The sequence below is a fragment of the Meles meles genome, chromosome 10 (genome assembly GCF_922984935.1).
Source record: "Meles meles chromosome 10, mMelMel3.1 paternal haplotype, whole genome shotgun sequence".
Taxonomy (NCBI): Eukaryota; Metazoa; Chordata; class Mammalia; order Carnivora; family Mustelidae; genus Meles; species Meles meles.
The window spans coordinates 42,550,363-42,578,247 of record NC_060075.1 but is presented as its reverse complement, the minus strand read 5'-3'; the positions used below and the strand labels follow the sequence as shown (position 1 = coordinate 42,578,247).

The 27,885-nt window shown below is 38.4% G+C and overlaps 1 protein-coding gene across 4 annotated transcripts in view; it reads left to right on the top strand.

The window, feature by feature from the left end:
* Positions 1-4,719: 4,719 nt before the first annotated feature.
* The window catches only part of SEPTIN7 (septin 7), a 115,311-nt gene continuing 92,145 nt past the window's right edge, over positions 4,720-27,885 (top strand). Inside the window, exons 1-2 of one of the 4 annotated variants that reach the window (XM_046020724.1) lie at positions 4,720-4,847; positions 7,084-7,085. In XM_046020724.1, coding sequence (XP_045876680.1) covers positions 4,838-4,847; positions 7,084-7,085 — 12 coding nt within the window. In that variant the 5' untranslated portion in view covers positions 4,720-4,837. Of the gene's footprint in view, positions 4,848-5,386; positions 5,579-7,083; positions 7,086-23,686; positions 23,692-27,885 lie in introns of those variants that run through there. The other 3 variants (XM_046020723.1, XM_046020721.1, XM_046020722.1) reach the window with 3 other exon arrangements.

The following is a 27,885-nucleotide window of genomic DNA, read 5'->3' as shown; positions in this document are numbered from 1 at the left end:
ACTTGGGGGTGGTACTAATTTCTCCCTGGTAGGGGAAAATACAAGATACTATTGGGGATAAGTGGGCACCTTGCCCAATCTTGGGAGATCAGGAAAGGCTTTTAGAAAAAACGATGGCTATGCTGAGACTTCAAGAGGAAGCCAGGTGAAGAAAGCTAGTGGAAAATGAGAATGAAGTGTTCCCCATAGGGAAAGCAGCAAGGCTTGTTAGAGCTTAGAGAGCAAGTGGATGGTAGGTTGACCAAAAATGAGGATCTGTATCACTTAAGTTTTCTGAGGGAAAGTTTGAAGAATTTAAACAGGGGACTGACATAGTTAAAGTTTAGAAAGGTTACTTTGGGTACGACATGAAGAATGAACTAGAGTTGAACAAGGCACTGGGCAGAAAGGCTATTGCAGAGAGGTAGGCAAGAGATGATGTTGGCCTACCTAGAACAGTAGTAGTAGAGATGGAGAGAAATGGAGAGATTGGAGGTATACGAGAAGGAAAAATAGACCAGACTTTCTGATGGTTGTAGGAGATGAGAGAGAGACATGGTGGGGCTGAGTTTAATATTCATATTTCCGGGTTAGGCAATTGAGTTGATGATGGTACCATTTAGAGATAGGGAACATATAAGTGACTATAATGAAAATGAGGACTTTAATTATGGCTGTATTGTTTTGAGATATCTTGGAATATCAGGACATGTATTCCTTTAAATACAAAATTGCATTTATAAAGAAATTTAGGATACATGTTTCAAGGACACATATATTTTCTCTTTTCTCAGTGGAGACACAAGACAACTATGTAGACTTCCCAAATTTAGAAGGACATTTGTTACATGCCAAATACAATACAGTGTCTATCAGGCCATGTACTTTGAAGACAGTCTGGTATGCAAGTTTGTAGTAAGGAGAGAACTGGACTAGAAATTTATATTTAGGAGTTATTAGTATATATATGGTCACTGAAGCCTTGGAAATGCATGAGATCACCATGGCATAAAAAGTGAGATAGGAATAAACTGACCAGGACACAGTGATGAGGTGCATGGACATTTAAGTGACAGGCAGAAGATGGAAGTCCTGGAAGGAAGAATAAAGAAGCCAGAGATCTAGAAGGAACACTAGGTAAGTGGGTTTCAGAAACTGAAAGATGTAAATGTGGCAGGCCATGGTCATGAGTATCAAATGCTACAGAGATGTCAAGTAAAATAAGTAAAAGCGTCCACTAAAAAAAGGAACCCTCATCATTTTGGTGGGTATGCAAATTGGTGCAGCCACTGTGGTAGAGAGTATGGAGTTTCCTCAAAATATTAAAAATAGAACTACGATATGATCCAGTAATTCCACTACTGGGTATTTGTCCAAAGAATGTGAAAACACTAGCTCAAAAGGAATTATGCACCCCTATGTTTATTGCACCACTATTTCCAATAACCAAGTTATGGAAGCAGCCCAAGTGTTTATCAACAGAAGAATGGACAAAGAGATGAGGTATATATATATACAATGGAATATTACTCAGCCGTAAAAAGAATGAGATCTTGCCATTTGCAACAGCATGGATGGATCTATGGAGTATAATGCAAAGGGAAGCAAGTTATTTAGAGAAAGACAAGCACCATATGATTTCACTCATATGTGGAACTAAAGAAACAAAACAAATGAAGAAAAAAAGAGACAAAATGAAAAATAGACTCTTAACAAACTGATGGTTACCGGAAGGGTAGTGAGTGGGAGATGGCTGAAATAGGTAAAGGGGATTAAGTGTACACTTATCATGATCAGCACTGAATAATGTAGAGAATTGTTAGATCACTATATTGTACACATGGAACTAATATAACACTCTATGTTAACTACACAAGAACCAAAATTTTTAAAAATTGTGGGAAAAAAAAAGAAAAAGGGTCCACTAAATTGAACAAAGAGATTGACCTTGTTGATACTTTCAGTGGAGTGGTAGGGACAGAGCCCAGAATCTTATTGAATAAATAATCCATTGAGTGAAGTTCCCAGGAAGGCGGGAGACAGAATGCAGAGACTAGGCACAAAGAGAGGGGATACATGTAGAAATGTGTGCCTCAGATTTCGGGGGACACCTGATTCATTGTGATGTTTGAAATGATAAATGTGGTGCAGGAAGGCTTATGAATATGGAAGCAGAAGTTGTTGGAGTTCCTCTCTGATTAGTTTTATTTTTTTGCTGATGATAAATGATGAAGGGGTGCCTGGGTGGCTCAGTTGGTTAAGCAGCTGCCTTTGGCTCAGATTATGATCCTGGGGTCCTGAGATCAAACCCCATGTGGTGCCCCACATTGGGCTTCCTGCTCGGTGGGAAGCCTGGTTTTCCCCTGCCTGGCATTCCCCCTGCTTTGTGCTTGCTGTCTGTCTCTTGCTCATTCTGTGTCAAATAAATAAATAAAATCTTAAAAAAAAATAATAAATGGGGGGGCACCTGGGTGGCTCAGTGGGTTAAGCCTCTGCCTTTGGCTCAGGTCATGATCTCAGGGTCCTGGGATCTGACCCCACATCACACTCTCTGCTCGGGAGGGAGCCTGCTCCCCCCAACCCCCACCGCCTGCCTCTGTGCCTACTTGTGATCTCTCTCTGTCAAATAAATAAATAGAATCTTTTTAAATAAATAAATAAATAAATAAATAAATAAATAAATAAGGGAGTTGGTTTGAAAACAATGGAGAAAATCTGAATTGGCTGTTGTGGAAAAGAGAGCTAACCAGGCAAACAAGTATTGTCTGGCAAAGTTGAAGGCTCATTGGAGGTTGGACACTGTAAATATGTGGCCAAAACAATCTATATTGTCTATCTAGGATTTCAGGTCAGTTTTTAAAAAATCTGTTTTTGAATCAGAAGGTTAAGGTCTAGACTATATTTTATTAGCAAGTATGATACTGCAGACAGTGCAGGAGAGATTATAAAACTAATACAATAATTCTCTTACTTTCTCCATCCCAACATAAAATTTATAATGTGTGAATGTGCATGCATTCTCTCTCTCTCTTTCTCTCTCTCTCTCTCTCTCTCTCTCACACACACACACACACACACAATTATATAACACTATTAGAACTCCTTATGGAGAAAGTTCTATAGGTTGTCATCATCTTGTTGCCTGTAACCTTCCACATAATTTTCAATGGAAAGTAGTGAAGCTATTATTGTGTGGGGTGCAGTTTGCTGGAGAGCACGAACAATCCTGAAGCAAACAACTTACTATTTCTATAAAGAATTTATCCATTTTCAGAGAGCAAATAAAATTCCATTGAAAGATCCCCCTCATATCCACTGAAAGATCCCCCTCAAAAACATGTGTCAGTAGAGATGGGAGGCAAAGATTTTCATTATTTAGATTACATTAAACAATAATAGTATTCAGGATAATTTTATATTTTAAAATGTGCTATATATAGGTAACATTCGTTAAATATTTATTATGGACTGGGCACGTTTAACTTTCACAAAAACTGCATTAGGTAAGTATCACTCCCATTTATAGCTTAGGGAACTGGATTACAGAAAGGTTGAGTAACTTGTCCTTGGGTATATCCATTGTAAATGGCAGAGCTGGGATTAGAACCCAGGCAGTTTGACTTCAGAGGTCACATGTTTAAATTCCTGCCTATACTGCCTCTTCAAGGTGGGAATTTAATGAAATTTCCTAAAGTAAAGTGACCTTTTGAAGTTTTGGAAAATTAACACAATGACTGGTTGGACAGATGAGTTGTTAAAAGACATTCTGAGCAATTCAGTACAAGTAGAGACTAAGGAAACAGTAGATACCAAGACTCAAAATAAGCTGTTTCCTTAGATAAAATTTCCTTCATAAAAAAAAAAAACTTGGAAACATTTCAACTGTACAATAGACTACAGAAAATAATTACAATTTAATATCCAAGTATTACATTCCCTTCTCTTCTTCTCAGGAAGGAATCACTATTCTGAATTTATCTATCACTTCCTTACATGATTTTCCCAATCTGATCTCAGATTTTGTTTTTAAATATTTATTTATGATATACCATGTACATCTTTTTGCAACTTGCAGGTTTTTTTTTTTTGCTCAACATTATGCTAATGAACGTTATCTAAATCAATACTAGTAGATTTAGTTCATTAATTACCGTTTAGTATTCCGTGTATGTCAGTTTATCCAATAGTGTAATTTAGTCATCCATTCTCCTGTAAGTGGATATTTAAGCTGTTTCATTAATATAAGTAATGCTGTTATGAATATTCTTGCACGGACTCACGATAATTATTTATATCTTACATATATTATGTAATATTCTATATTGGATATATTTAATTCCTTAACATGCAGTTTAACAAGAAAGGTAATAACGTGCATGAACTATACAGCAAAGACAGGCATTAGTTTTCAAGAAAGGTGTAACAGACCATGGGTTGTTCTGAGCAGAGCGAGGCTACTTTGACTACCGAGCGTTTGGGGGGGATACTCAAGGATCAAGCGACATTCATTACTACAGTATGACACCACACTTCAGTCTTTAATTATTCTTTCACTGTTATCCAATAGTTTCACGTGTGTTCATTCATTTTCTCAACTAGAGTATAGCTCCACCAGGAGGGAACAGAGAACCAACAAGGTGAGTTAACACGAGTGTGACCGTGAAGAGTCCGCAGTGCAAGCTGCAGCAGGCGACTTCTTGGCTGTGCCAGCCTACCAGAAAGTGACAGCGCCAGGCGAATGTCGGGGCAACCAGGACCTAATCTCACTTTCCACCTCAAGAGACTTGGAAGCTGAAGACACGAGGATGGATTGGAGGCATAGACACCTGCTCAAAGTGTCTCTTCACTTTCACCCACAATGCCGCCAGGTCAGTAGCTGGGAACAGAGGCTTAGACGCGGCCCCCACCCAGAGCGCACCTTCCCAGTCTGGCCTCTGTTAACCGCGCCTCTTTGCTTTACGCCAAATCCGTAACCAGGCGCTAAGGCCAACCCGCCGGCTTCTGCAGCTCCAAAACCTGAGGTGAAATTGCGCGGGGCGGCACTGACGGAGGCCATCTTTAATTTGGGCAAAACCCCACCCTCATAGCCCGCCGGCCACTCCCTCTCGTCGTCCCCAGGCTTTTCACCGACAAACGTAATGTGACTTAACCTTAGAGGCAGTGTTAAAGAAACACACATAGAGGTCTGACTATCCATGACCCTGGAGACGCCAAATCCCGCCAATATAAACATGGCGGCTTAAGCCTGAGTAGCAAAAGAGCGCTGATGCCAGTGAAGTCATGTTCGAAATGGAGAGAGGCGTCGGGGCAGGGACGGAGTAGTCTCGCGAGATCGAAGCTGGCGTCGGCTAGGCCCGGAAGCCTCGTCTGAAGGGGCGGGGGCGGAGGAGCGAGCGGGAGTCGGGCGAGAGTCCGCCTGCTGTCGCCTGCGTAAGCGGGGCAGCGACGCCGGGCGGCTACGCCGCGAAACCGGCGTAGGCGGCTTTGGAGAATCGGCGGGGTGCGCTGCGCCCGGGCTGGTCGCGGAGGGGGGAGGGGATGTCGGTCAGTGCGAGATCCGCTGCTGCTGAGGAGAGGAGCGTCAACAGCAGCACCATGGGTGAGTCTCAGCTTTGGGCCGCTGCGACTCAGGTCGGCGGCTCCGGACTTGGGGGGGCTCTGCGGCCGCCAGATCGAGCTGGGGGAACGCCCTCAGACGATGTGGGGAGCTGCGGCCGAAGGAAGTGGGGTGGGCCGGCGGCGGGCCCGGGGCGCGGTGGCGGCGGGCCCGGGGGGAGGGGAGAAAGCGGCGGTGACAGTTTGAATTGAATGTGAGGAGAGCCGAGGCGGCGGTATTTCCTGTGCCGCGGCGGACGGGCCGGGGGAGCGGGGAGACGTGAGCAACGGCCTCACCCGCCCTGCCGAAGCGGCCCGAGCGGGGTCGTCTCCGCCCGGCCAGGCTTCCGCGGCCCTGTTTCCTCGGGTCGGCGGCCGCTGCACCCGCCGCGGAGCTCCCCTCGTGGGGAGTGGGCCTGGCGAGGAGGGTGGGGACGTGTGTGCGCGCCTGGGTGAGGGTGCTGTGTGGGCCGGCCCGCGAGGGTGGCGGCGGGGAGGGAGGAAGAAGGATGCACCAGGCTGAAGCTGCGGTGGAGGCGGTGGCGGCTGCAGAGGCTCGGGCGGCCGCGTCGCCCCCTCGCTCCGCCTCCCCGCCTCTCGGGGTTTCCTTTCCCCAGGCGCGGCCCCGAAGGCCGGTGGATGGCGGGCGAGGCTTGAGTGCGGAGGCTAAGGAGCTGGTTTGGGCTTAATTTTTAGGAAAAATGGGAAGGAGAACGCCTGGGAAGGGCGCCCCCACCCCTCCCGAGAAGTGGAAAGGGTGGGAAGGGTCGCTGGAAAAGGGAGGAGTTGGAAATACTGGTGATGTTTAAGGAAATTAATTTTTGAAAATATTTCAGTATTTTCAGTTATTTTCTTCTGAAGCCTTTTCATTTCCTTTCCTCCCCCACGTATTGGAAAAAGAACAAGGCCATTTCATTCACATTTTCCACTCCTGAGTTCCATTTCATACTGTGTGTATAGTAGGAAATAGGCAACTGAGATTTTTCTAACGCATTCCCATTTTCTAAGTTACATTTTGAGAGTGCACTGTTTCAGATCTTTTTTTTTTTTTAATATAGTGGAGGGAAAGAGTATTTAACGTCCAGGTGTTTGCTTAGTTACTGAAATAACTGGTGAGTTTGTGGTTAAAGTTAAACTTTAAGATTTATTTTAGCTTTGTTATTTTGATGGGATGGAAGAATACCTTCCTGAGTGCCCTTGAGAATCTAAACGAACATGTAATCTAGATTGAGAAGTATTTTACTTGTTTTATGTATTTACGTGAGGAGTATAGTCAGTCGTCGTTGTCTCCCATTCTCCAAGTATGTAAAAGCAAGTTGAGGAAGAAACTTTTTAGGCATTAAGTGTACAGGTACAGATGAAATTTATGGAATCCTGATAGACTGAAAGATGATGTCTTAGCAGGATAAAAATTATTAAGCTAGTTACTGCTGCCCGGATCCCTTATTCCTCCAAACAGCAAGTGAAGGGGCTGGGGGAAGGCAGGAAACTGGCTTTCATCCCACCCAGCTGTTCAGTGGGTGGGGCTAGAGGAGATAGGGTTGAGTGGAGCTATGAAATAAATGTGGAAGCCACATAGATGGTTTGTATGGTAGCAGTGTGTCATTCTGTGATGGGACAACATGGTGGAGCCACGTTCTCCTAATATAGTTATTAAAAATATCACACACCCTCTTAGGTTTACAGAATGGAAGATCAGAATTGATAATAGAAATTTATTTTGTGTTTATGTCAAGTAGATTTTAATTTACAGAAAGGATATTTTTGTAATTTGGTTAAGAATTTTTGGTTTCAGGTTTTGATTTGGAGAAGGTTTTCAGTACATCAGCTACATGAAAGGTAGTGTTATCAATAGATTGTTTCAGAAGTTCGTTGTAAAATCGGTTGCTTGCATTTGCGCATTTTCCCACAGAAATAATCTTCAATAAGTGTATGCTAGAACTTCTGAGCTAGTCTAACACAAGGTAAGACTCCTGACATGTTAGAGCAATTGTAGAGGGTTAATGTCAACAACACAGACACACTGCACACATAAAACTTGGGTAGGAGGAAGAGTTAGATCTGTGGTTTTCAAGGTCTCAGTAATGGGGGTGGTCAGGTGACATAGACCATTCAGAGTGAAATAGCGGAGAGTAGGTTGGCTTCAGACTTCTTGTTGATTATACACATACTCACTATAGATTCTATTCTAGGAATTGCCAGTAGGGTACTATTCTATGACTAAATTACCAGCTGAGAACCATGTCTTACATTCTGAGCTAATAAGCTCTCTGCAATTTTTTATTAGAGGGTGAAAAATTTTAACTTTAACATGTATGTATTTTACTGAATTTTGAGGCAAAACTCACTTTTTAAAAATGTGTGTGTTTTCCTTGTAACTAAATCTGGACTGTAAATGACACTAAATTTATTGTGCCATGAAACTGATGTAGGAAAAAAATGTGTTTTTGAGGAGTAGAATTGTAAGGTAGCATGATTATGGGTTACACTTTCCAGATGAGACCATGGTGTTAAATGTAGACTATTGGTCTCTACAGCAGTGTTTTGCAGACTGCAGGTTGAGGTCTGTTAGTGGGTTTGAAATCGATTTCATGAATATGTAATAATTTTTAAAAAGTAGGAAAGAAAGATAAGATAGCAGTACATTGCACTTAGAATGAATTTTAGGCAGGGTTAAATTTTCTTTTGTATGTATTGTGTATTGGGTTGAGTTATAACATTTTTATTAAGAATTGTGTTCAAAACTAGGAAAACACACGGGGGATGTGCAGCATGGATGGGTCAAGTCAACGGTCTTTAAACATTATGGTATAGTGTGGCGATCTTGATCTGAAAAGGAGGATATTAAGATTTTATTTATTTATTTAGTTATTTGAGAGAGAGAGAGTGCAACAGAGTGCATGAGCAGGGAGAAGAGGGAGAAGCAGACTCCTCACTGAGCAGGGAGCCTGTCATGGGGCTTGATTCCAGGACCCTGGGATCACAGTCTGAGCTCAAAGTAGACACTTAACCAGCTGAGCCACCCAGGTGTGAGAAGTGAAGACTTAAAATGCTGTTAAGTCCATATGACTTTTTCTTATCTTGGATTTATTTATTCTGTACTCAATACATGAAATGTGGTTAGAGAGATCTGGGACTTACTCCTTGAGAGGAGGTCATCATTTCTAAGATCCAGAGAAATCAGGATGGTCCCAAAAGAAGATATTGTTCTTCTTCTATTGTTTAGGGCCTCTGCTCTAGGCTTTGAGGGGTAATATACATATATACACACACATATGTATACATATATAATTTATAATATATAATAAAATTATCATGTAAAAATTTAATTATTATTTTTTTGTCTTGTCTGTTTACATCATCAGAAATCAAGAGAGCCATGTTTTGGTCATGAGCCTGAGGGAAGGGGTCCAAGGAGGCAGCTTGATTTGCTTTCAGTGTTGAAGGCTTTAGGCCAGACATACAGAAGGTCCTTTGGATTTGTGCTGGTGCAGTCCAGTTCTCCAGAGGTAGTATTACATATAGGGATTTGAGTTCAAAGTGATAACAGATAAATATAGTATAATGATTAAGAATATGGGCTTTGGTGTCAAGCAGACATGAGTTTAAATCCTGGCATTGCTTACTAGATGTATCAGTTAAGATACAGTTAGGTTACTGCTTTTCAAACTGACAAAGGACCTTTTCTTTCCTCTTTCTTTTAAAGTTTCCAATCCATTGTTGACTGATACTATTGCAAAAACTACTGCAAATTTTTTAAAAAAATGAAGATGAATTTAAAGAAGGGGAAATACAGTCCGAATGTTTTTTCAATCCCAACAGACAAACTTATTTTGCTATAAAAATTTTCATTTCTGTGCTCTTAGTTTCTATAGTGTGATGTAATCCGATAAACAGTTCAGACTGCCTTACTGGTCCATACACCACATTTTAAATAGCACTGGGTTAGACTATGCTGCAGTAAGAAATAGCCCTAAAAAATCTAAGCGAAGGTAGCTAAAGATGAGGTTTTGCCTGTCATTCTAAAGTTTATGTACTTTATTGAGGCAAATGTTTCTTAACTTCAAAAGTACCTTCAAAAGGCTGAGGAGAGTTAATAAGTATCCCCTGAGGTTGGGGAGAGTAAATAAGTAGGAGAGTACATAAATAACCCCGAAGTTGTTTCTGTTCACATTATTTTGAATTAAAAAAAATCTCATTCGTGTTACACTTATATTTTATTTGTTTGCCTTATATGCAGTGTAAAGAGGCTTTCTCCCTCCTTTTCACCCACCAATCTGGAAGTAAAAATTGATTGTCCTGAAGAGGTGACATGTAAATTCTGTTCTGTTTACCTTTGGGGTCACAACTGAGTACTTTTGGTAGCTTCATTTGAGAGGGGAGGCTCCAGGTCAGAATTTTTCAAATTTGACACTATTGTAATTTGGAGTTCTATAATTGTTTTGGGGGGCTGTCCTTTGCATTGTACAGTGTTTATCAGCATCCCTGGCCTCTACCCACTAGATGCCAATAGCACTCCCCCAGTTGTGACAAAAAAATACGTTTGCAGACCTTGCCAAATGTCATGGGGTGAAGGGGGAGGGGAGAGAATCACCCCAGATTGAGAACCACTGTGCCAGGTGATGGAGAAGCCTTTGAAGAATCATAGGAAGCAGAAGAAGGAAGTCTTTCTTAACCATCTAGTCCATAATTCTTCCTCTTAGAGCTCTCACCATATTTCTCAAAATTGGTAATCAGAATCACCTAGGTAGCATGTGTGTGTATGTATGTGTGTACGTACGTAAGTTTATCATTTAATTCATGAATTTTTGTAAGTGTGGTCATTAGTTAACTGGATGCATAACATTATGCTAGGTCAGTATTTTCCATAGTGTAATTGATAAACTTCATGCATCAGGATCAACCACAGCCTCTTGTTAAAAATGCAGATTAATTAGTTCCCACCACACATGCAGTGATTCACAGTCTCTGAGAGGGGCCCAGGAATCTGCACTTTTTAAAATGCTTTCCAAATTAAGTAACTTTTTTGAGGCATAGCTTTCATACAATAAAAGCACAGAGTTTAAATGTTCAGTTCGTTGAATTTTGACAAATATATACACCATGTAGCTTTTATTCCAATCGAGATAAAGAACATTTTTGGGGTGCCTGGGAGCTTTAATCCTTTAAGTGTTTGACTCTTGGTTTTGGCTCCAGTCATGATCTCGGGGTTGTGAGATCGCCCTGCATAGGGCTCTGTGCTCAGCAAGGAGTCTGCTTGAGATTCTCTGCCTCTGCCTGCACCCCCCACCCCCCACCATGTGCTCTCGCTCTCTCAAATAAATAAATGAATAGATGATTTTTTTAAAGATAAATAACATTTCCATTACCCTAGCATTTCTTTCTTTTCTTTTCTTCTTCTTATTTTTTTAAGGTTTTATTTATTTTGAGAGAGAGTGAGAGCAAGCATTGGGGGTGGGGAAGAGGCAGAGGAAGAGGGAGAAGCAGACTCCCAGCTAAGCTGGGAGCCGGATGCGGAGCTTGATCCCAGGACTCTGAGATCATGACCTGAGCCTAAGGTCGATCCTTAACAGACTGAGCCACCCAGGCACCCCCACCCTAGAGTTTCTTGTGCCCCTGTGCCGTTATTGCTCTGCTGGCCTAATTTCTAATGTCCATCGGTGAGTTTTTAAAAATTTTTTAAAAAAAGAAACAGCTTCATTGAGTTAGATGTAATTCACAGGCAGTCGACTCATTTAAAGTGGTTTTTCTGGATAGCTTTTTAAAGTCTTTCCCCTCAACTTCTTTATTGTGAAAGATTTGAAATGTAAAGAAAACATGAAACAATAGTAAAATGATCATCTTGGTACTTTTAAAAGCATACAGATTGTAGTAGTCTTCCAGAGTTTCATAAGCAGTAGGCTTGGGATAAGGCCCTGATTGTTTTTCAGAATAACTAAAATAATTTTTTCCAGTTTTACTTTGTAAAATATATTTGAAATATTCCTGCAGTGGCAATTTGAGATTTTTGTAAATGTAACAAATACTTGACTGCCAACAAAGTGTCAGACACTGCAAAATAGTAGCAATTAAGAAAGCTATGGCCCATGGCCTTATGGATATTACTTAGTGTTCGTGTTTTCATTTCTGAAAGTGCTTTTTATTATGTGGGCTTTTTAAAAAAAGATTTTATTTATTTATTTGACAGAGATCACAAGTAGTCAGAGCAGCAGGCAAAGAGAGGGGGAAGCAGGCTCCCTGCTGAGCAGAGAGCCCAATGTGGGGCTTGATCCCAGGACCCTGAGATCATGACTGAGCCGAAGGCAGAGGCTTAACCCACTGAGCCACCCAGACACCCCTCTGGGGGTGTTTATATTTGTCAAATAGGTAACACAATCACTTGGTTCAGAATTCAGAAGGTTAAAAAGAGATATGTAGTGAAATCTTTCTATTCCTATCCTCAAGTAATCCAGCTTCCTCCTTAGGCAACCTAGTTAACAGTTTCTTTTATGTTTCTTCTGGAGGTGATTTTTACATATACAAACAAAAAACCCTACATTCCTCCTGTCCCCATCCATGGTAGCATCAGACACACATTCTTCCTCACCTTTTAATTTTTCCCACTTAGTGTATCTTAGGTTATTCCATATCAGTACATGAAGAGCCTTCTTATTCTTTTATATAGCTGTGTAGTCCCATTATAGGTAGGCTATGATTTAACATGTCCCCCCCCCTTTTTTTTTAAAGATTTTATTTATTTATTTGACAGATAGAGATCACAAGTAGGGAGAGAGGCAGGCATAGAGAGAGAGAGAGGAGGAAGCAGGCTCCCTGCCAAGCAGAGAGCCCGATGTGGGGCTCGATCCCAGGACCCCGGGACCATGACCTGAGCTGAAGGCAGAGGCTTTAACCCACTGAGCCACCCAGGCGCCCCTAACATGTCCCTTTCTGATAAGACATTCATTTTCAGTATTTTGCTATTATAAACTATATGAGTAACTTGGGACATTGATTATTTCACATGTGTTGGTAAATCAGAACTCCTGAACCCTTTGACACAAGACATTATCAGATAAAGTTGTAGTATTGATGTTAAGTCATTACTAGCCTAGGACTTCACCACTCAAGTTAATTCATTTAGCAAACATGTCTTGTGCCTTGTGCTGTGTGATGGGCACTGAGGATACTGAGTTAAGTGCTGTGACAGTCGAAATAGAAGGTGATTAAGAGCTTAGTTCTGGAGTTAGACCTGGATTTGCATGTCTAAATCTTAACTGAATCTTGGGCAAATAACAGAATTTTGCCTCCTCTTCTGTAAAGTGGGAATCACAAAGTTATTAGATAATTAAATGGGAATTAGATGATAACGTGGCAAGTTCTTAGCCTCATATATTGAGCAGATGGTAGCTTTAAAAAAAAGTTACCATGGGGTGCCTGGGTGGCTTAGTCAGTTGAACATTTGACTCTTGGTTTCCAGTTGGGTCTTGGTCTCAGAGTCATGGGATTGGTCCCTGTGTTGGGCCCTGTGCTGATCTCCAAGTCTACTTGAGGTTCTCTTTCCCTCTCCCTGCCCCTCCTGCTTGTGCTCCTTCTTTCTCTCTTTCTCTGAAAGAAATGAATAAACTTAAAAAAAAAAAAAACTATCAGACTATATGGCAATTGAGTATTTACTTTTCTGCCTTTATTTTTAAGTTTCTTAAAGTCAAGGACTGTGTTTTGTTCACTTTTCCCTACCTGGCATTTACTTAGTAAATCATTTGTGATATGATTTAAAGGTATGTAGAGCATACAGTGAAAATATAGAGCAGGATACCTTTTCTAAACTGGGAAAGGTAAATCTTTAAAGGTAAATAGGAGTGATTAGGCAGAGGAGGAGGAAGGATACTTATTGTAGGCTGAGAACTCATGGTAGTTTATGGAACTAGACTGGTAAGTAGAGATCTAGTGTCCTGTACTGAATATTTAAAAAAAAATTCTTTATTGAAGGATTTTAAAAGAAGAATGGCAACCATGAACATCATGATGGTAATTCCAGTAGGATTAGCTAGAACACCAAGGTGGGGCCAGCGAATTGAGGGAGGTTAACATAGCAGTCCTAGGACGAAATATGAAGGACAAGGGCGCCTGGGTGGCTCAGTTGGTTAAGCATCTGTCTTTGGCTTGGGTCATGATGCCAGGATCCTGGGATCAAGCCCCATGTTGGACTCCCTGCTCAGTGGGGAATCTGCTGCTCTCTCTGCCTACCCCCTTCCCATTGCATACTCATTGGCTCTCAAATGCATAAATAAAATCCTTAAAAAAAAAAAAAGATGAAGGACAGAACTAGGATAGTGTCAAAGGACATGAAGTGTAGGGGATGATTGTGAGGGGATATTGGTGGGGAGTAATGAATCCAGAGTGTCTGAACCTGAGTAAATAGCTGATTGGTAGGTATCATATATTGAAAGAGGTAATTTAGAACATGAAATTGAGAGGCCTGGAGAACATCTAAGTATACATGTCTGGTAGTCTTAATACTAAGAGAGACCTTTAGGATGGGAAACAAAAATTTTAAGATTATTGTGAATTTATTCATTTGTGCTTTGAATTTTCGTATTTACTAACGAAATCCACCATATTGATCAAAAGCTATACTGTAGTCTGGTTAGTAAATTTGTTGGTACTTTTTTTTTTTTCTTTTCTTTTTTAGGAGTTGGGGAGAGGGACAGAGGTAAAGGGAGAGAGAGAGTCTTTTTAAAAAAATTTTTTTAAGATTTTTATTTATTTATTTGACAGACAGAGATCACAAGTAGGCAGAGAGGCAGGCAGAGAGAAAGGAAGGGAAGCAGTCTCCCCTCTGAGCAGAGAGCCCGATGTGGTGCTGGATCCCAGGATCCCGGGATCATGACCTGAGCTACAGGCAGAGGCTTTAACCCACTGAGCCACCCAGGTGCCCCAAGAGAGAGACTCTTAAGTAGGCTCCACTGCCTGTGGAGAACTATTGCAGGGCTGGATCTTAAAACCCTGATATCATGACCTGAGTGGAATAGTTGGATTATTAACCAGCTGAGCCACCCGGCGCTCCTTTTGATACTATTTTTTTAAAGACCTGGTATTTGTGGTTTGATGAGCAGAGCTGAAGGAAATTGAAATAAAATGATTTGTGTGAAACTTCAGTGTCCTTCAGAGTTAGAGAGACTGAGGTCACCAGTTTCTTAAGTACTACTAACATGTTTACTTATTTAAACTTTTTTTTTTTTTAAAGATTTTATTTATTTATTTGACAGACAAAGATCACAAGTAGGCAGAGGGGCGGGGTGGGGGGGGGAAGCAGGCTCCCTGCCAAGCAGAAAGCCGGATGTGGGGCTTGGTCTCAGGACCCTGAGATCATGACCTGAGTTGAAGGCAGAGGCTTTAACCACTAAGCCACCCAGGCGCCCCTTATTTAAACTTTTTACTGATATATTTCATAGCATTGGGTCTTTCACATTAAGGGTCACACTAGTGTTTCTTTACATGAGTAACAGTTTGTATCCTTAATGTTCAAATTGTCCTATACAGATTGTAATTAGAGTTTTTTTCTTTATGGGAAAGATTCTGGTATGTATTGTTAATTTCAGAGAATACTGTAAATACTTTTTGTGAGATCATTATATGTGTACAAGGAGGCAGAATCTTCATAGTAATTTTATCTCAGTGCTTTCTGTTTATGCTATTATTAAAGTAACCAGGGTAATACATGTAGCATTGTAAAAATTTGTTACATGTAGCATTTTGGGATGTAAGTTGATTTATACAAATAAGTTTTTTTTAGTAATGAATGAACCATTTTAAGAAGTTTTAGTAGATATGCTTAGTTGATTTTATGATGAATTTGAACAAATTAACCAGGCTGAATTAACCATCAGCCATTTAATTATTTCAATTGCTGATGGTTAATTTGTGTTCTTTCTTAATTATATTTTTTTTCATGGTTTTAATTAGTGGTATATTAGTGATTAGTGGTTCTTAACCCTGGTCAGACATTGAAAACACTTCCAGTGCTTAACACCTTTGGAAGCTTATTAGTTCACTAGGTATGAGGTGGGGCTCAGAAATTTGCATTTTAAGTATTTCAGATAATTTTGATCAACCAGAGTTGATAACCTCTGGTGTGAATTATATATTATGAGGTAATATAAATAAAAGTACTTTGTAAACTCTTAAATTTTATACAAAACCAGGATATTATTCACTTAATATTTAATATAGTTTTTGGTATATTATTTGATATAGTATTTTGGTATATTAATCTATTGCAGGTTATTTTAATATGTATATAGTGTTCCAATATTGATATCCTGATTTGTGCAGCTATTTTATTATTTTGAGACATTTTGTAGTTTCAATATTTTAGAATTGTAAGCAGTACTTTAAAGAATATCTTTAAAGATTTTTATTTATTGATTTGACAGAGAGAAATCATAAGTAGGCAGAGAGGCAGGCAGAGAGGGAGGAAGGGAAGCAGGCTACCCGCTGAGCAGAGAGCCCCCTGCCGGCCTCGATCCCAGGACGCTGGGACCATGACCTGAGCTGAAGGCAGAGGCTTTAACCCACTGAACCACCCAGGTGCCCCAAGAATATCTTTAAATAGACCTCTTCTGCCTTCCTGTTATTTTCCTTGTTAGTTCAGTCCCTTAAACTTGTTTTCATTTACATTTCTAACATTATTGGAGAGAGGTATTTGTTATGTATAAACTGATTAACTTCCCGCTTTCAGTGGAATATACTGAACTTGTGAATGTCACCATCAGGAACATTTGATTTTATGCTCTGAGTTAGGGGGCTATTAAATAATGCAATATATGAGTAGTTTTTTTTTTTTTTTTTTTTAACAATGTATAACTTTTCACATATTTCTCTCATGGATGTACCTACCTTCTTTCCTTGAAGTCTGTAGCTATCTAGTTTACTGTTACAAATCTCTGTGTTTTAGTTGCTCAGTTTTTATTTCTTGGTTCATTTTTTTATTGAAGGTCTGCTATCTGTTAAGCATTAAGTTAGATTTCCATTTCTGGTTCTCAGCTATATTCTGTAGAATTGATATGCTGAGTGGAAAGGAAAGAAATTTATGTGGAAGTGATTCCTGTTCCATAGGTATTTAAAATAATGTGCAAATAGAAAAGAACTGCGAAAGTTTTTTATATAGTCATTCTATAATTTGCAAAGACCTTAGTTCTCAAAGGACGCCTTGTAGTCTGTTAGTTTTCTTGTTGCTGAGAAGGGTAAATTGAGTAAGTATTTGTCTAGTGTAAGTTTGGAGACATGAGAACTTCGCACAAAGGGATGAAATTAGTGATAGAACTGTAGTCAGTCCTGTTTTGGGATTTGTGTTAGAATATTAAAGTTGATCTAATCCAGTACGACTAGGAGTTACTTTATGAGATGCTTAATTCAGCTGTGAGTTAGAAAGATAACTGGAATGACTTAACTGGCAAGCGGACCCATCAAAAATACTTAAATTTTTGTTTGACCATGGTGCTGTGCTGTTAAAATGATAATTACACAGATGTAATTTTTTTTTCGAATTTTGGAATAATTTTAGACTTGTTGAAAGGTTGCAGCCTCTAACTTCTTGAAAGTTAAATATTTGGTCAACATGGAGGAAATGCAGAAACAATACCACAAACACGCAAATACAATGTATTATATGAGGTAAATGCACCATCAACAGTAGTGCTGGCCAGGACTAAGGGAGTTAAGAAAGCAGGTTTATGCTTGATGGAAAAACCTTTAATTGAAATCTTTGTTGAAAGTTTTTGGGTAGAGCTGGGAGAGTCTATTGTTTTTTAATTGAAGGATGGGTGTTCTAAGTATAGTTAGTCATTAGTGGATTCCATGTAACAAATTAAAAGCATGATTCTTATCCCCTACTTCTAGGCTGTGGCCCAGGTATCTGTTTTTATCAAGCTCCCCAGATGTTTCAGATTACCAAGTTTGGGAGTCACTTATCTTTAAGATAAAAGTCCAGAGTCCTTAATAATAGCTGTCATCTATTGCACAACCACTTCAATGACCATTTATTATACTCATTGTATGTGAAGTGCCAAATATTTCATATATACCTTGCAACAATCTCACAAAGATTTATCTTGGTCTAAGGCTCAGAAAGATTAATTTACCCACCACAGTGTATTTCTAAGTTACAGCAGGTATTGGAATTCAGATTTCTTGCTCTATTTATAATGCTTTATAATTCTCTTATGTGTTCTGTCATTAAAAATTTAGGCAATCATTTTGAGATTTCCTTGGTTGGACTTTTTTCTTCTACCCAGGTTGAGTCATACTCTTTGTATTTTTGCCTCTCCTTATGCTGTTCTTGGCTACCTTGAACATCCATCCATTAAGGAAGGCCCAGCTAAAAACTATTCATTCAGGGAATTTTTTCCCAGTTATCTGAGTCTTTGATGATCCTTCCCTTTTCTTGAACTCCTAGAAGATACGCTTTTAGTAGGTAATAGCACAGTCAACTTTTTATGTATTATCAGTTATTGTTCATGTTTAATATTATATTGTTGTTGGGGTAATATTTGCAGTATTGTGATGTGTGGAATGCTTTTTTGAGCTCCCTACCGCTCTCTAGCTTTATTGTATATATAGTACTGATCTTGAATAGAATTCTTTTTTCTAATGAAATATAAGTTGAAGGCTTTGGTTATGGGGTAAAGTTAGAATTTGTAGTTTTGAGATATCATTATTTGGTTACTTCAGTAGCTCACTAAAGCAGACTTAAAATCTTTGGTTTTAGAGTAAATTTATAAACATACAGATATATTTATCATAATTTATGAATAATTTCAACAGTAATATAATTTGGTTTGCAGTACAGTTTTTTTAAAGGTTTATTTGAGAGAGCACAGTTGGGGAAGGGGAGAGGGAGGAAGAGAATCTCAAGCAGATTCTCCACCGAGCATGGAGCCAGCAGCCTCAGGGCTTGATTCCGAGAACCTGAGATCATGACCTGAGCTGAAATCAGGAGTCTGATGCTCAACTAACTGGGCCACCTAGGCACCCCTGCAATACAATTTTTAGAAAGTACTTTCTTAGGAACTATATTACTCTGCTAGGGCTGTCATACCACAGATTGGGTGAATATCACAGATTGGGGGGCTCAAATAATAGACTTTTATTTTCTCACAGTTCTGGAGGCTTGAAGTCCAAGGTCAGGGTGTGATCAGGTTTGATTTCTTGTGAAAGTTCTTCCTGGCTTGTAGACAGCTGCCTTCTTAGTGTGTCCTCACACATGGCATTTCCTTTGTTCATGGAGAGAGAGTGAGATGCCTTGGGTATCTCTTCCTCTTTTTATAAGGGCAACGGTTGGATGTGATTGAGGCTCTACTGTAAGGACCTCCTCCTTTAACCTCAATTATTTCTTTAAATGCCTTATCTTCAAATATAGTCACATCCTTCTTAGAGCTTCAACATATTAACACAATAGAATCCATAAGATGAATTGATTTTCTGTTTTCCTATATGGTTTGTAATGTAGATAAGCTATAGAAAAATTTTTATAAAATGGATAATATTTTTATTGATTTATTTTTATTAGGTAGGCAATACTAGGATGAATATCAGTTAAACATTTTGTGAGTCATGGCATTTGATATTCTGACGAGAAATGTCTTTGATGTCTTTTAAGAAGCTAGTTTGGGAGAGAGATACTGAAATAATTTGAATTCTTTAATGAAATTGCTATGTTGTGTTCAGAATGAATTCTAGTAAAATAGAGTTTGTGTGTGTGTGTGTATGTCTGTCATGAGTGTACAAAGCACAGTAGTGACTGATTAAAATAGAATAAAGTTAATCCTATGAAAATTTTGAGTATGTTCTTGATACTTCTGTTATTCTTTTTTAAGGAGGGTTTTTGGTTTTTTTTTTAAAGATTCTATTTATTTGACAGAGATCACAAGCAGGCAGAGAGAGAGGAGAAAGCAGGCTTCCCGTGAAGCGGAGAGCCTGATGTGGGGCTCGATCCCAGGACCCTGGGATCATGACCTGAGCTGAAGGCAGAGGCTTTAACCCACTGAGCCACCCAGGCGCCCCACTTCTGTTATTCTTTTGATATTTTTACAAGATATTAGGATTGGAAGATGTATCAAGTTACTTAATCTAATTAAGTGCTCTAATTTGCTCTGCAGCATACCTGTCAAGTTGCTGTCTAACGCTGCCCTGTCCAATTCTGTAACCATGAATATACATGGCTTTTGAGCACTTAAAATGTGTCTAGTCTGAATTGAGATTTGATATAAGGGTAAAATACATAGAAGATTTTGAAAAGACTTACTTTGAAAAAAAGAATATAAAGTGTCTTATTTTTGTATTGATTGTATGTTGAAATGATGTTTTGGGTATACTGAGTTAAAGAAAATATATTATTACAATTAATTTTACTTGCTTCCTTTTCTTTTTTTAAATGTGGCTACTGGAAAATTTAAAATTGCATATGTGGCTTGTGTTGTATTTCTGATGGATGAAGCTTATTTAGCCTGTGTTAGAAACTCACTGTCTTCTGAGGAAGCACATTTCATCTTGAATAGCTGAGACCATTAATTGTGTTTTTCCTGTTTGTATATATATCTGAAGTCTGTCTTTTATATTTGTATTCAGAAGTTCTCATTTACTCCTTGAGACTAAAAAAATAAGTCTAACTTCTCTTTTTAATATTACTACTTAATAGTCTGAACACAACTTTCTCTGAGTCTTTTGTAGAGACTTTTAGTCTTTACATTTTCTTTATGGCAGGGGGTTATATCCCTCTGACCATTGTTGTCACTCCCCTCTGAACTGTCTTCATTTGGTACATATCCCTGCTGACACCAGGAACTGAATATCTTTTGATCTTAAAATTATAGATCGGAATAAATCTATCTTTGTCTTATACTTGCTATATAAACTGTTAATGAGTTAAACTACCTTTTAGGGTGACTTTTAATTTCTTATTGACTTACGGAGCATGTCAACTAAGATTTTCTGCGTTTTCCTCCTGAGCTACTGTTTTATCTTGCTTCTTCAGCACATTTTTTTTTTCTTTTTTAAGAGGAGCTTGTTGATTGAGAGGTGAAATGTGTTCCACCACGGACTTCTTGTTTTTGCAGTCCCATTTTATAGTTCTGAACTAATCTGAGGCTTTGTTTTCAGATTTCAGTTCAGGGTGGTAAAAAAGGACATGGTTTATATACACATATTGCCATATTAAACTTCATTTGGGATTTTGAGTGTGTCTTATAAAGTATTTGGTATCTTTTTCAGTTTTTATCATATGCAGGTTTGATAGTTGTTAGCATTATGTTTTCATCCAGGGGTAGAATAATGTTATCTGGGCTTAATTAAGGATGGATCCTTGTGGTGTATAATTATGCTGAGTTGACATACTTCTAGTCAGCTATTAATCCACCTTATTTTATTAGTATTCCAGACTTTGTTTCTCTGCCTTGCTCAAGTTCACATCATGATTGAAATCTTGCAAGAATTATTTCCTATAATTTCTTCCTTTGCATTCTAATAAACTTGTCAGAAATGGAAAATAAAAAAAACTTGACTTACCTATAAAAAATAAAAATGCATACTGTCTTGTGGTCAACATTACTTCCTTTTCTATGTGATCCTTTTGTTTTTTGTTTTAATGGAAATGCTTTCTTTAGTAATAACTTGGAAAATAGAAGGTAGTATAAAACCACGTTACTTCTAAGTCCCATTAGCAGAATACAACTTATGTTAAAATTTGGATATATTTTCTTTCTGGCTTTTTTCTTTGTAAACTTTTTAAAAAGCTGTAATGATGGTGGCACATGATTACATTTCTCTTGGATAAATACTTAGGCTAAGTCATTGGTAGATCTGTGCTTAACTTTTAAAGAAATTGACGAACTGTTTACCAATTTAGTTGTAACATTTTATCTTCCCATCAATAGTACATAAGAACAGTTGCTTTAAATATTCAGCAACACTTGGGATGGTCACTCTTATTAATTTTAGTCACTCTAGTAGAATTAGAAATACTTCATTGTGATTATAATTTGCATTTTCCTACCGACTCATAATTTTGAGGGTCATGTGCTTATTTGCCATCCATAGGTTTTTGGAAGTCTTTTGCAATCTTTGGTCCATTTTTAAGTTGGTTTGTTTGTCTTACTGAACTCAGTAACTCATATTTTAGAGACTAGTCCTTTGTTGAAATATTAAAATAATGTATTTCTCATTGTACTTTTTGTCCATTGTTAATTTTTGCCTGTCACAGTTACTACTGTATTATTAGCTTTAATATGATTTTCTGTTTCTGTTTTCTACATTTTTAAATTAGAGGTCTTTTGTAAGGGGCGCCTTGGTGGCTCAGTGGGTTAAAGCCTCTGCCTTCCGCTCGGGTCGTGGTCCCGGGGTCCTGGGATCGAGTTCCGCATCGGGCTCTCTGCTCAGCAGGGAGCCTGCTTCCCCCTCTCTCTCTTTCTGCCTCTCTGCCTACTTGTGATCTCTCTCTGTCAAATAAATAAATAAAATCTTATGTGACCACTGGGGGCTCTTTCAATTTGGTTCCCATTCATCCTTTCAACATGCCTTATCAGTTTTGGGGAGCACTTTCTTACTTTCTGGTTCATTTTGTATTTTTCCTGCCTAAGTCCTGGAATCATTCATTTTTCCAGAGAGTACCAAGTTTCTTTTATTTGAGAATAGTATTTAGAAACCAAGATTTGAGGACTGGAAGTATTCATCGCTATTAGGGTGTCATTGCTTCTAGGTGTTTGGAGCAGATAGATCTAGGAAATTGTATATTTATATATATTTATACATCCATATTTATATGTATATGTATATTAAAAACCATAAATTCATCCTGATAAACCAATTCTTTTATAGTTCTGAGCTAATCTGATACTTTGTCTTCAGGTTCCAGAAACCCTGCACTAACACTAGGTTCAGTCTAGCCTCTTTTTTCCCTGTACTTGTGATTCCTTTCTCCAACAGCAGTGAACAACCTGGCTCTCATCCACAATTTATTACGTATTTGTTAATTCTGGTATATATATAACTATAGTTTTAGGATTGCTGTTACAGATATACTTACTAGAATAGTATTTGTGTATATTTTTTTGTTTTTGTTTTTAAACTGTTCAGTCAAAATACTGTTTTCCAAAGTTACTTGTGGTCTTTCTTCCTTACCATGTTCAGTGGAGTTATGTTATTCACTTGAAATACAGTTTGTTTCATTTGTTAACTGTTTCAAGCCCTTTTGAGCTCTTCTCACATCTTGGCTGATTTGGGTTGTTTTTTATTGGGATATGTGAAACATTATTATGGTGTCAACAGTCAGCACTAAAAAACAGTATGTCCAGAAGTATCCATCCCACCTTTCATCTCTTAACTCTATTCTCCATCCCCCTTCTTGTCACTTTTCCACCCATCTATGTGGGTAACCAATGTCATTAGTTTCTGGTTTAGTTTCTTCCTGTCTTTTTACACAAATGATGTATGTGTAAGAAAGGATATACAAGCTATATGTGAAAGGTAATGTATTGTAGATACTACATACCTGCTTTTATAACAGCTTTTTGAGATGTAATTCACATGTGCCATAGGATTTGCCCCTTTAAGTTGTATAGTTCTGTTGTTTTTGTTACATTCATAGAGCCATCCCAGTTTTTAATTTTAGGACATTTTCATCAGCTCAGAAGGAAACCCTGTCTACTGTAGCTCTGCTCCCTCTGCTTCATAGGCCTTGGCAACCACTAATCTGTTTTTCATCTCTATAGATTTGCCTGTTGTGAGCATTTCATATAAATGGAATCATACAGTATTTGATATTTTATGACTAGCTTCTTTTGCTTTTCAAGATGCATCCATGTTGTAGTATATATTAATACTTTGTTCCTTTTTATTGTTGAACAATATTTCATTATTTTGATAACACTACATTTTGTTTATCCATTCACCCGTTGGTGGCTATTTGGGTTCTTTCTACTTTTTGGCTATTGTGAATAATGCTGTTGTACACATTTAAGTACAAGTTTTGTGTCGACTTATGCTTTTGATTTTCTTGGATGTATACTTAGGAGTGGAATTGCTGGATCAAAGGATAACTGTATGGTAACTTTCTGAAGAACTATCAGTCTCTTTGCCAAAGTAGCTGTGGTATATTACATTCCCACCAGCAATGTATGAGGGTTTCAGTTTCTTAAATCTGTCTACACTTCACATTGTTTGTCTTTTTAAATTATCTTAGTAGCTGTGAGGTGCTGTCATTGTGGTTTTATTTTATATATCTCTAATGACTAATGATGTTAAGCATCTTCTTGTGTGTTTACTGGCAACTTCTATAAATCTTCTTTGAAAGAATGTTTGAGTGCTTTACTCAATTTTTAATCAGGTTATTTGCCTTTTTATTTAGTCGTAAGAATTCCTTACATGTTCTGGATGTAAGTCCAGAATAGACTGGATAGATGATGTACAAATATTTTCTGCTATTCCATGGGTTGTCTTCACTTTCTTGACAGTATTCTGTGAAGCTCTTTTTAAATTTTGATGAAGTCCAGTTTACCTTTTTTTATTGCTTTTATTTTTGGTGTCATATTCAGGAAGCCATTCCTAATTCAAGATCATGAAGATTTAACCACAGTTTTCTTCTAAGAGTTTTATAGATCTAGATCTTATAAATATTTAGGTCTTTAATCCATTTTGAATTTACTTTTGTACATTGTGTGAGGTGGGTACCCATTTTCTTTCTTTTGTATATGAATATCCAGTAGTCCTAGCATCTTATATTGAAAAAATCTTTTCTATTAAGTTGTCTTGGCAACCTTGTAGAACAGTTGACCATAAAATGTTAAGGGTGTATTTCCACCATTGATTTGTATGTCTCTCCTCATGGTTGTACTACACTGTTTTGAGGACTATAACTTTGTAAATGAGTTTTTTTTTTTTAATTTTTTTTTAAATTTATTTGACAGAGAGAAATCACAACTAGGCAGAGAGGCAGGCAGAGAGAGAGGAGGAAGCAGGCTCCCTGCAGAGCAGAGAGCCCGACGTGGGGCTCGATCCCAGGACTCTGGGATCATGACCTGAGCCGAAGGCAGAGGCTTCAACCCACTGAGCCACCCAGGCGCCCTGTAAATGAGTTTTGAGACTAGGAAGTGTGACTCCTCTAGCTTTGTATGGTTTCAGGATTGTTTGGGTATTTGTCTCTTGAATTTCCACATGACTTAGAGATTATTTTTAGTTTCTGTAAAGAAGCCAACTGGGACCTTGGTACACATGGCTTTGTGTATCAATTTGGGGAGTATTGCCATCTGAACAAAATTGTCTTCTAATCTGTGAATGCAGAATAGCTTTCATTTACTTAATCTTTAGTTTTTTTGACCAGTGTTTCATAGTTTCCAGTGTGCAATATTTGCTCTTTTTTTTTAAAAGAATTTATTTATTTATTTGACAGGGAGAGATCACAAGTAGCAGGGGGGCGGGGGGAGAAGCAGGCTTCCTGCTGAGCAGAGAGCTGGATGTGGGACTTGATCCCAGGACCCTGAGATCATGACCTGAGCTGAAGGCAGTGGCTTAACCCACTGAGCCACCCAGGTGCCCCACAATATTTGCTCTTTTATTAGATTTATTCTTAAGTATTTTTTATGGTATTACAAATGATTTTTTTTTAAGTTTCATTTTCTGTTGTTTTTTGCTAGCATATAGAAATGTAGTAAGTTTTTGTTGATCTTGTTTCCTACAACTATTAGTTTGTGGTGTGTGGGTGTGTGTTTTAGTGGATTCGCTAAGGTATTTTATTTATAAGATCATGTTATCTGTGAGTAGAGATAGTTTTACTTCTTTCCGGTTTGCCTGCCTTTTATTTCTTTTTCTTGCTGAGTACCTTGGCTTGCACCTTCATAACAGTGTTGAGTAGGAGTGGCACTAGACATTATTGTCTTGTTCCTGAACAGTGAAAGCATTTAGTCTTTGACCACTCAGTATGATGTTAGCTCTGAGTTTTTCTTAGATACGCTTTATGAGCTTGAGGAAGTTCCCTTTTTATGCCTTGGTTAAGTGTGTTTATCTTGAAAGAGTGTTGGATTTTTTGTCAAGTGCTTTTTCTGTGTCTGTTGGAGATGATCATGTGTTTTTTTTTTCTTTTTTTAAAGATTTTATTTATTTGAGAGAGAGAGAGCATGATGGAGGGAGGGTCAGAGGGAGAAGCAGACTCTCTGCTGAGCAGGGAGCCTGATGTGGGACTCCATCCTGGTGTTCCAGGATGATGACATGAGCAGAAGGTAGTCACTTGATCAGCTGAGCCACCCAGGTACCCGATCATGTGTTTTTGTTGTTGTTATTGTTATTGTTACTGCTTTATTTAGTTAATACGGTGTATTTCATTGGTTAATTTTCATATGTAGAACCAATCAGTAGATGAATTCCACTGGTCATGGTGTATACTTTATTATTATTTTTTTTTATTGCTGGTTTTGGTTTGCCAGTATTTTGTTGATGGTTTTTGCATGTATGTAAAGGGCATTTGTCTGTTGTTGTTTTTTGATGTGTTTGTCTGATTTGGTATCAGGGTAAAATGGGGCAATGTTTTACCTCTTCTGTCCTCTTCTGTTTCTTGGATTACTTTGTGAAGGATTGGGCAGTCTTTAAACATTTGATAGAATTCACTAGTGGAAACATTTGGACTTGGCTTTTCTTTGGGGGAAGGTTTTTGGTTATTAATGTAATTTATTTATTTTTTATTTTTATTTTTAAAAAGATTTTATTTGAGAGAGTGAGAGAGGGTAAGGGGCAGAAGGAGAAGCAGACTCCCTGCTGAGCAGGGAGCCTGATGCAGGACTTGATCTTGGGACTCTGGGATCATGACCTGAGCTGATGGCAGACGCCTAATTGACTGAGCCACCCAGGCACCCCTGTAATTTCTTTGTTGTTTATAGGACTTAAGATTTTTTCTTCTTGAGCCAGTTTAGGGTAGTTTATGTCTTTGTAGGAATTTTTTCATTTCTCTAGGTTATCCACTTTATTGGCATACACTTATTCAAAGGTTTCATTATAATCTTTTTTGTTTCTGTAAAGTTAGTAGTGAGTTGCCCTCTTTCATTCTGAATTTCATTGTTGAGAGTTTTTGGTTTTTTTCTTGATTAGTCTTTGCTAAGGTTTGTCACATTTACTTCTTTTCAATGAGCCAACTTATGGTTTGGTTCATTTTCTGTATTATGTTTGAAATATATTTTACTTCTGCTCTAGTCTTTATTTTTGTTTGGTTTGCATCTAGTTTGCTCTTTTTTTTAGTTTCTTGAGATAAGGGTTTGGTAGTTGATTTGAGATTTTCTCTCTTTAGCATAGGTATTTACAGCTATAACTTTTCCTCTAAGCCCTGAATTAGCTGCATTCAGTAAGTTTTAGTATGTTGTGCTTTTTAAAAAATAGTATTATTATTAATCTCAAATTTTATAGTTTCCTTTGTGATTTCTTCTATGACCCATTGGTCATAGTGTAATGTTTAACTTCCACAGATGTCAAATTTTCAAGTTTCCTTTTTTTTAAAAGATATTTATTTATTTGACAGAGAGAAAGAGATCACAAGTAGGCAGAGAGGCAGGCAGAAGGGAGGGGGGAAAGCAGGCTCCCTGCTGTGCAGAGAGCCTGATGATGCCTGTGGATGGTAGAGGCTCAACCCACTGAGCCACCCAAGTGCCCCTCAAGTTTCCTTTTGTTATTTATAATTTCATTCTTTTGTAGATGATTAATATCCACAGTAGATGATCTTAGCCCTTTAAAATTGTGACTAAGATGTCTAATGTATGGTCTCTCCTGGAGAACATTACATGTGCACTTGAGAAGAATGTCATTTTGTTGGTTTCAGATGCAATGTTCTACATATGTTAAGTCAGTTGCTATGTTCAGATTTTCTGTTTCCTTATTTCTCTTCTTTGTAGTTGTTTAACCCATTTTTGAAAGTGAGGTATTGAGGTTAGGCTATTATTGTTGAATTGTCTTATTTCTCCCTTTCATTCTGTCAGTCTTTGCTTTGTGTATTTTGGGGCTTTGTTTTTAGAGGCATATATGTTTATAATTGTTATGCTTCTTGATAAATTGATATTTTATTTTTTAAAAAATTTTTTTTAAGATTTTATTTATTTATTTGACACAGAGAGAGAGATCACAAGTAGGCAGAGAGGCAAGCAGAGAGAGAGAGAGAGAGAGAGAGAGAGAGGAAGGGAAGCAGGCTCCCTGCTGAGCAGAGAGCCCGATGTGGGGCTGGATCCCAGGACCCTGGGATCATGACCTGAGCCAAACGCAGAGGCTTTAACCCACTGAGCCACCCAGGCGCCCCGATAAATTGATATT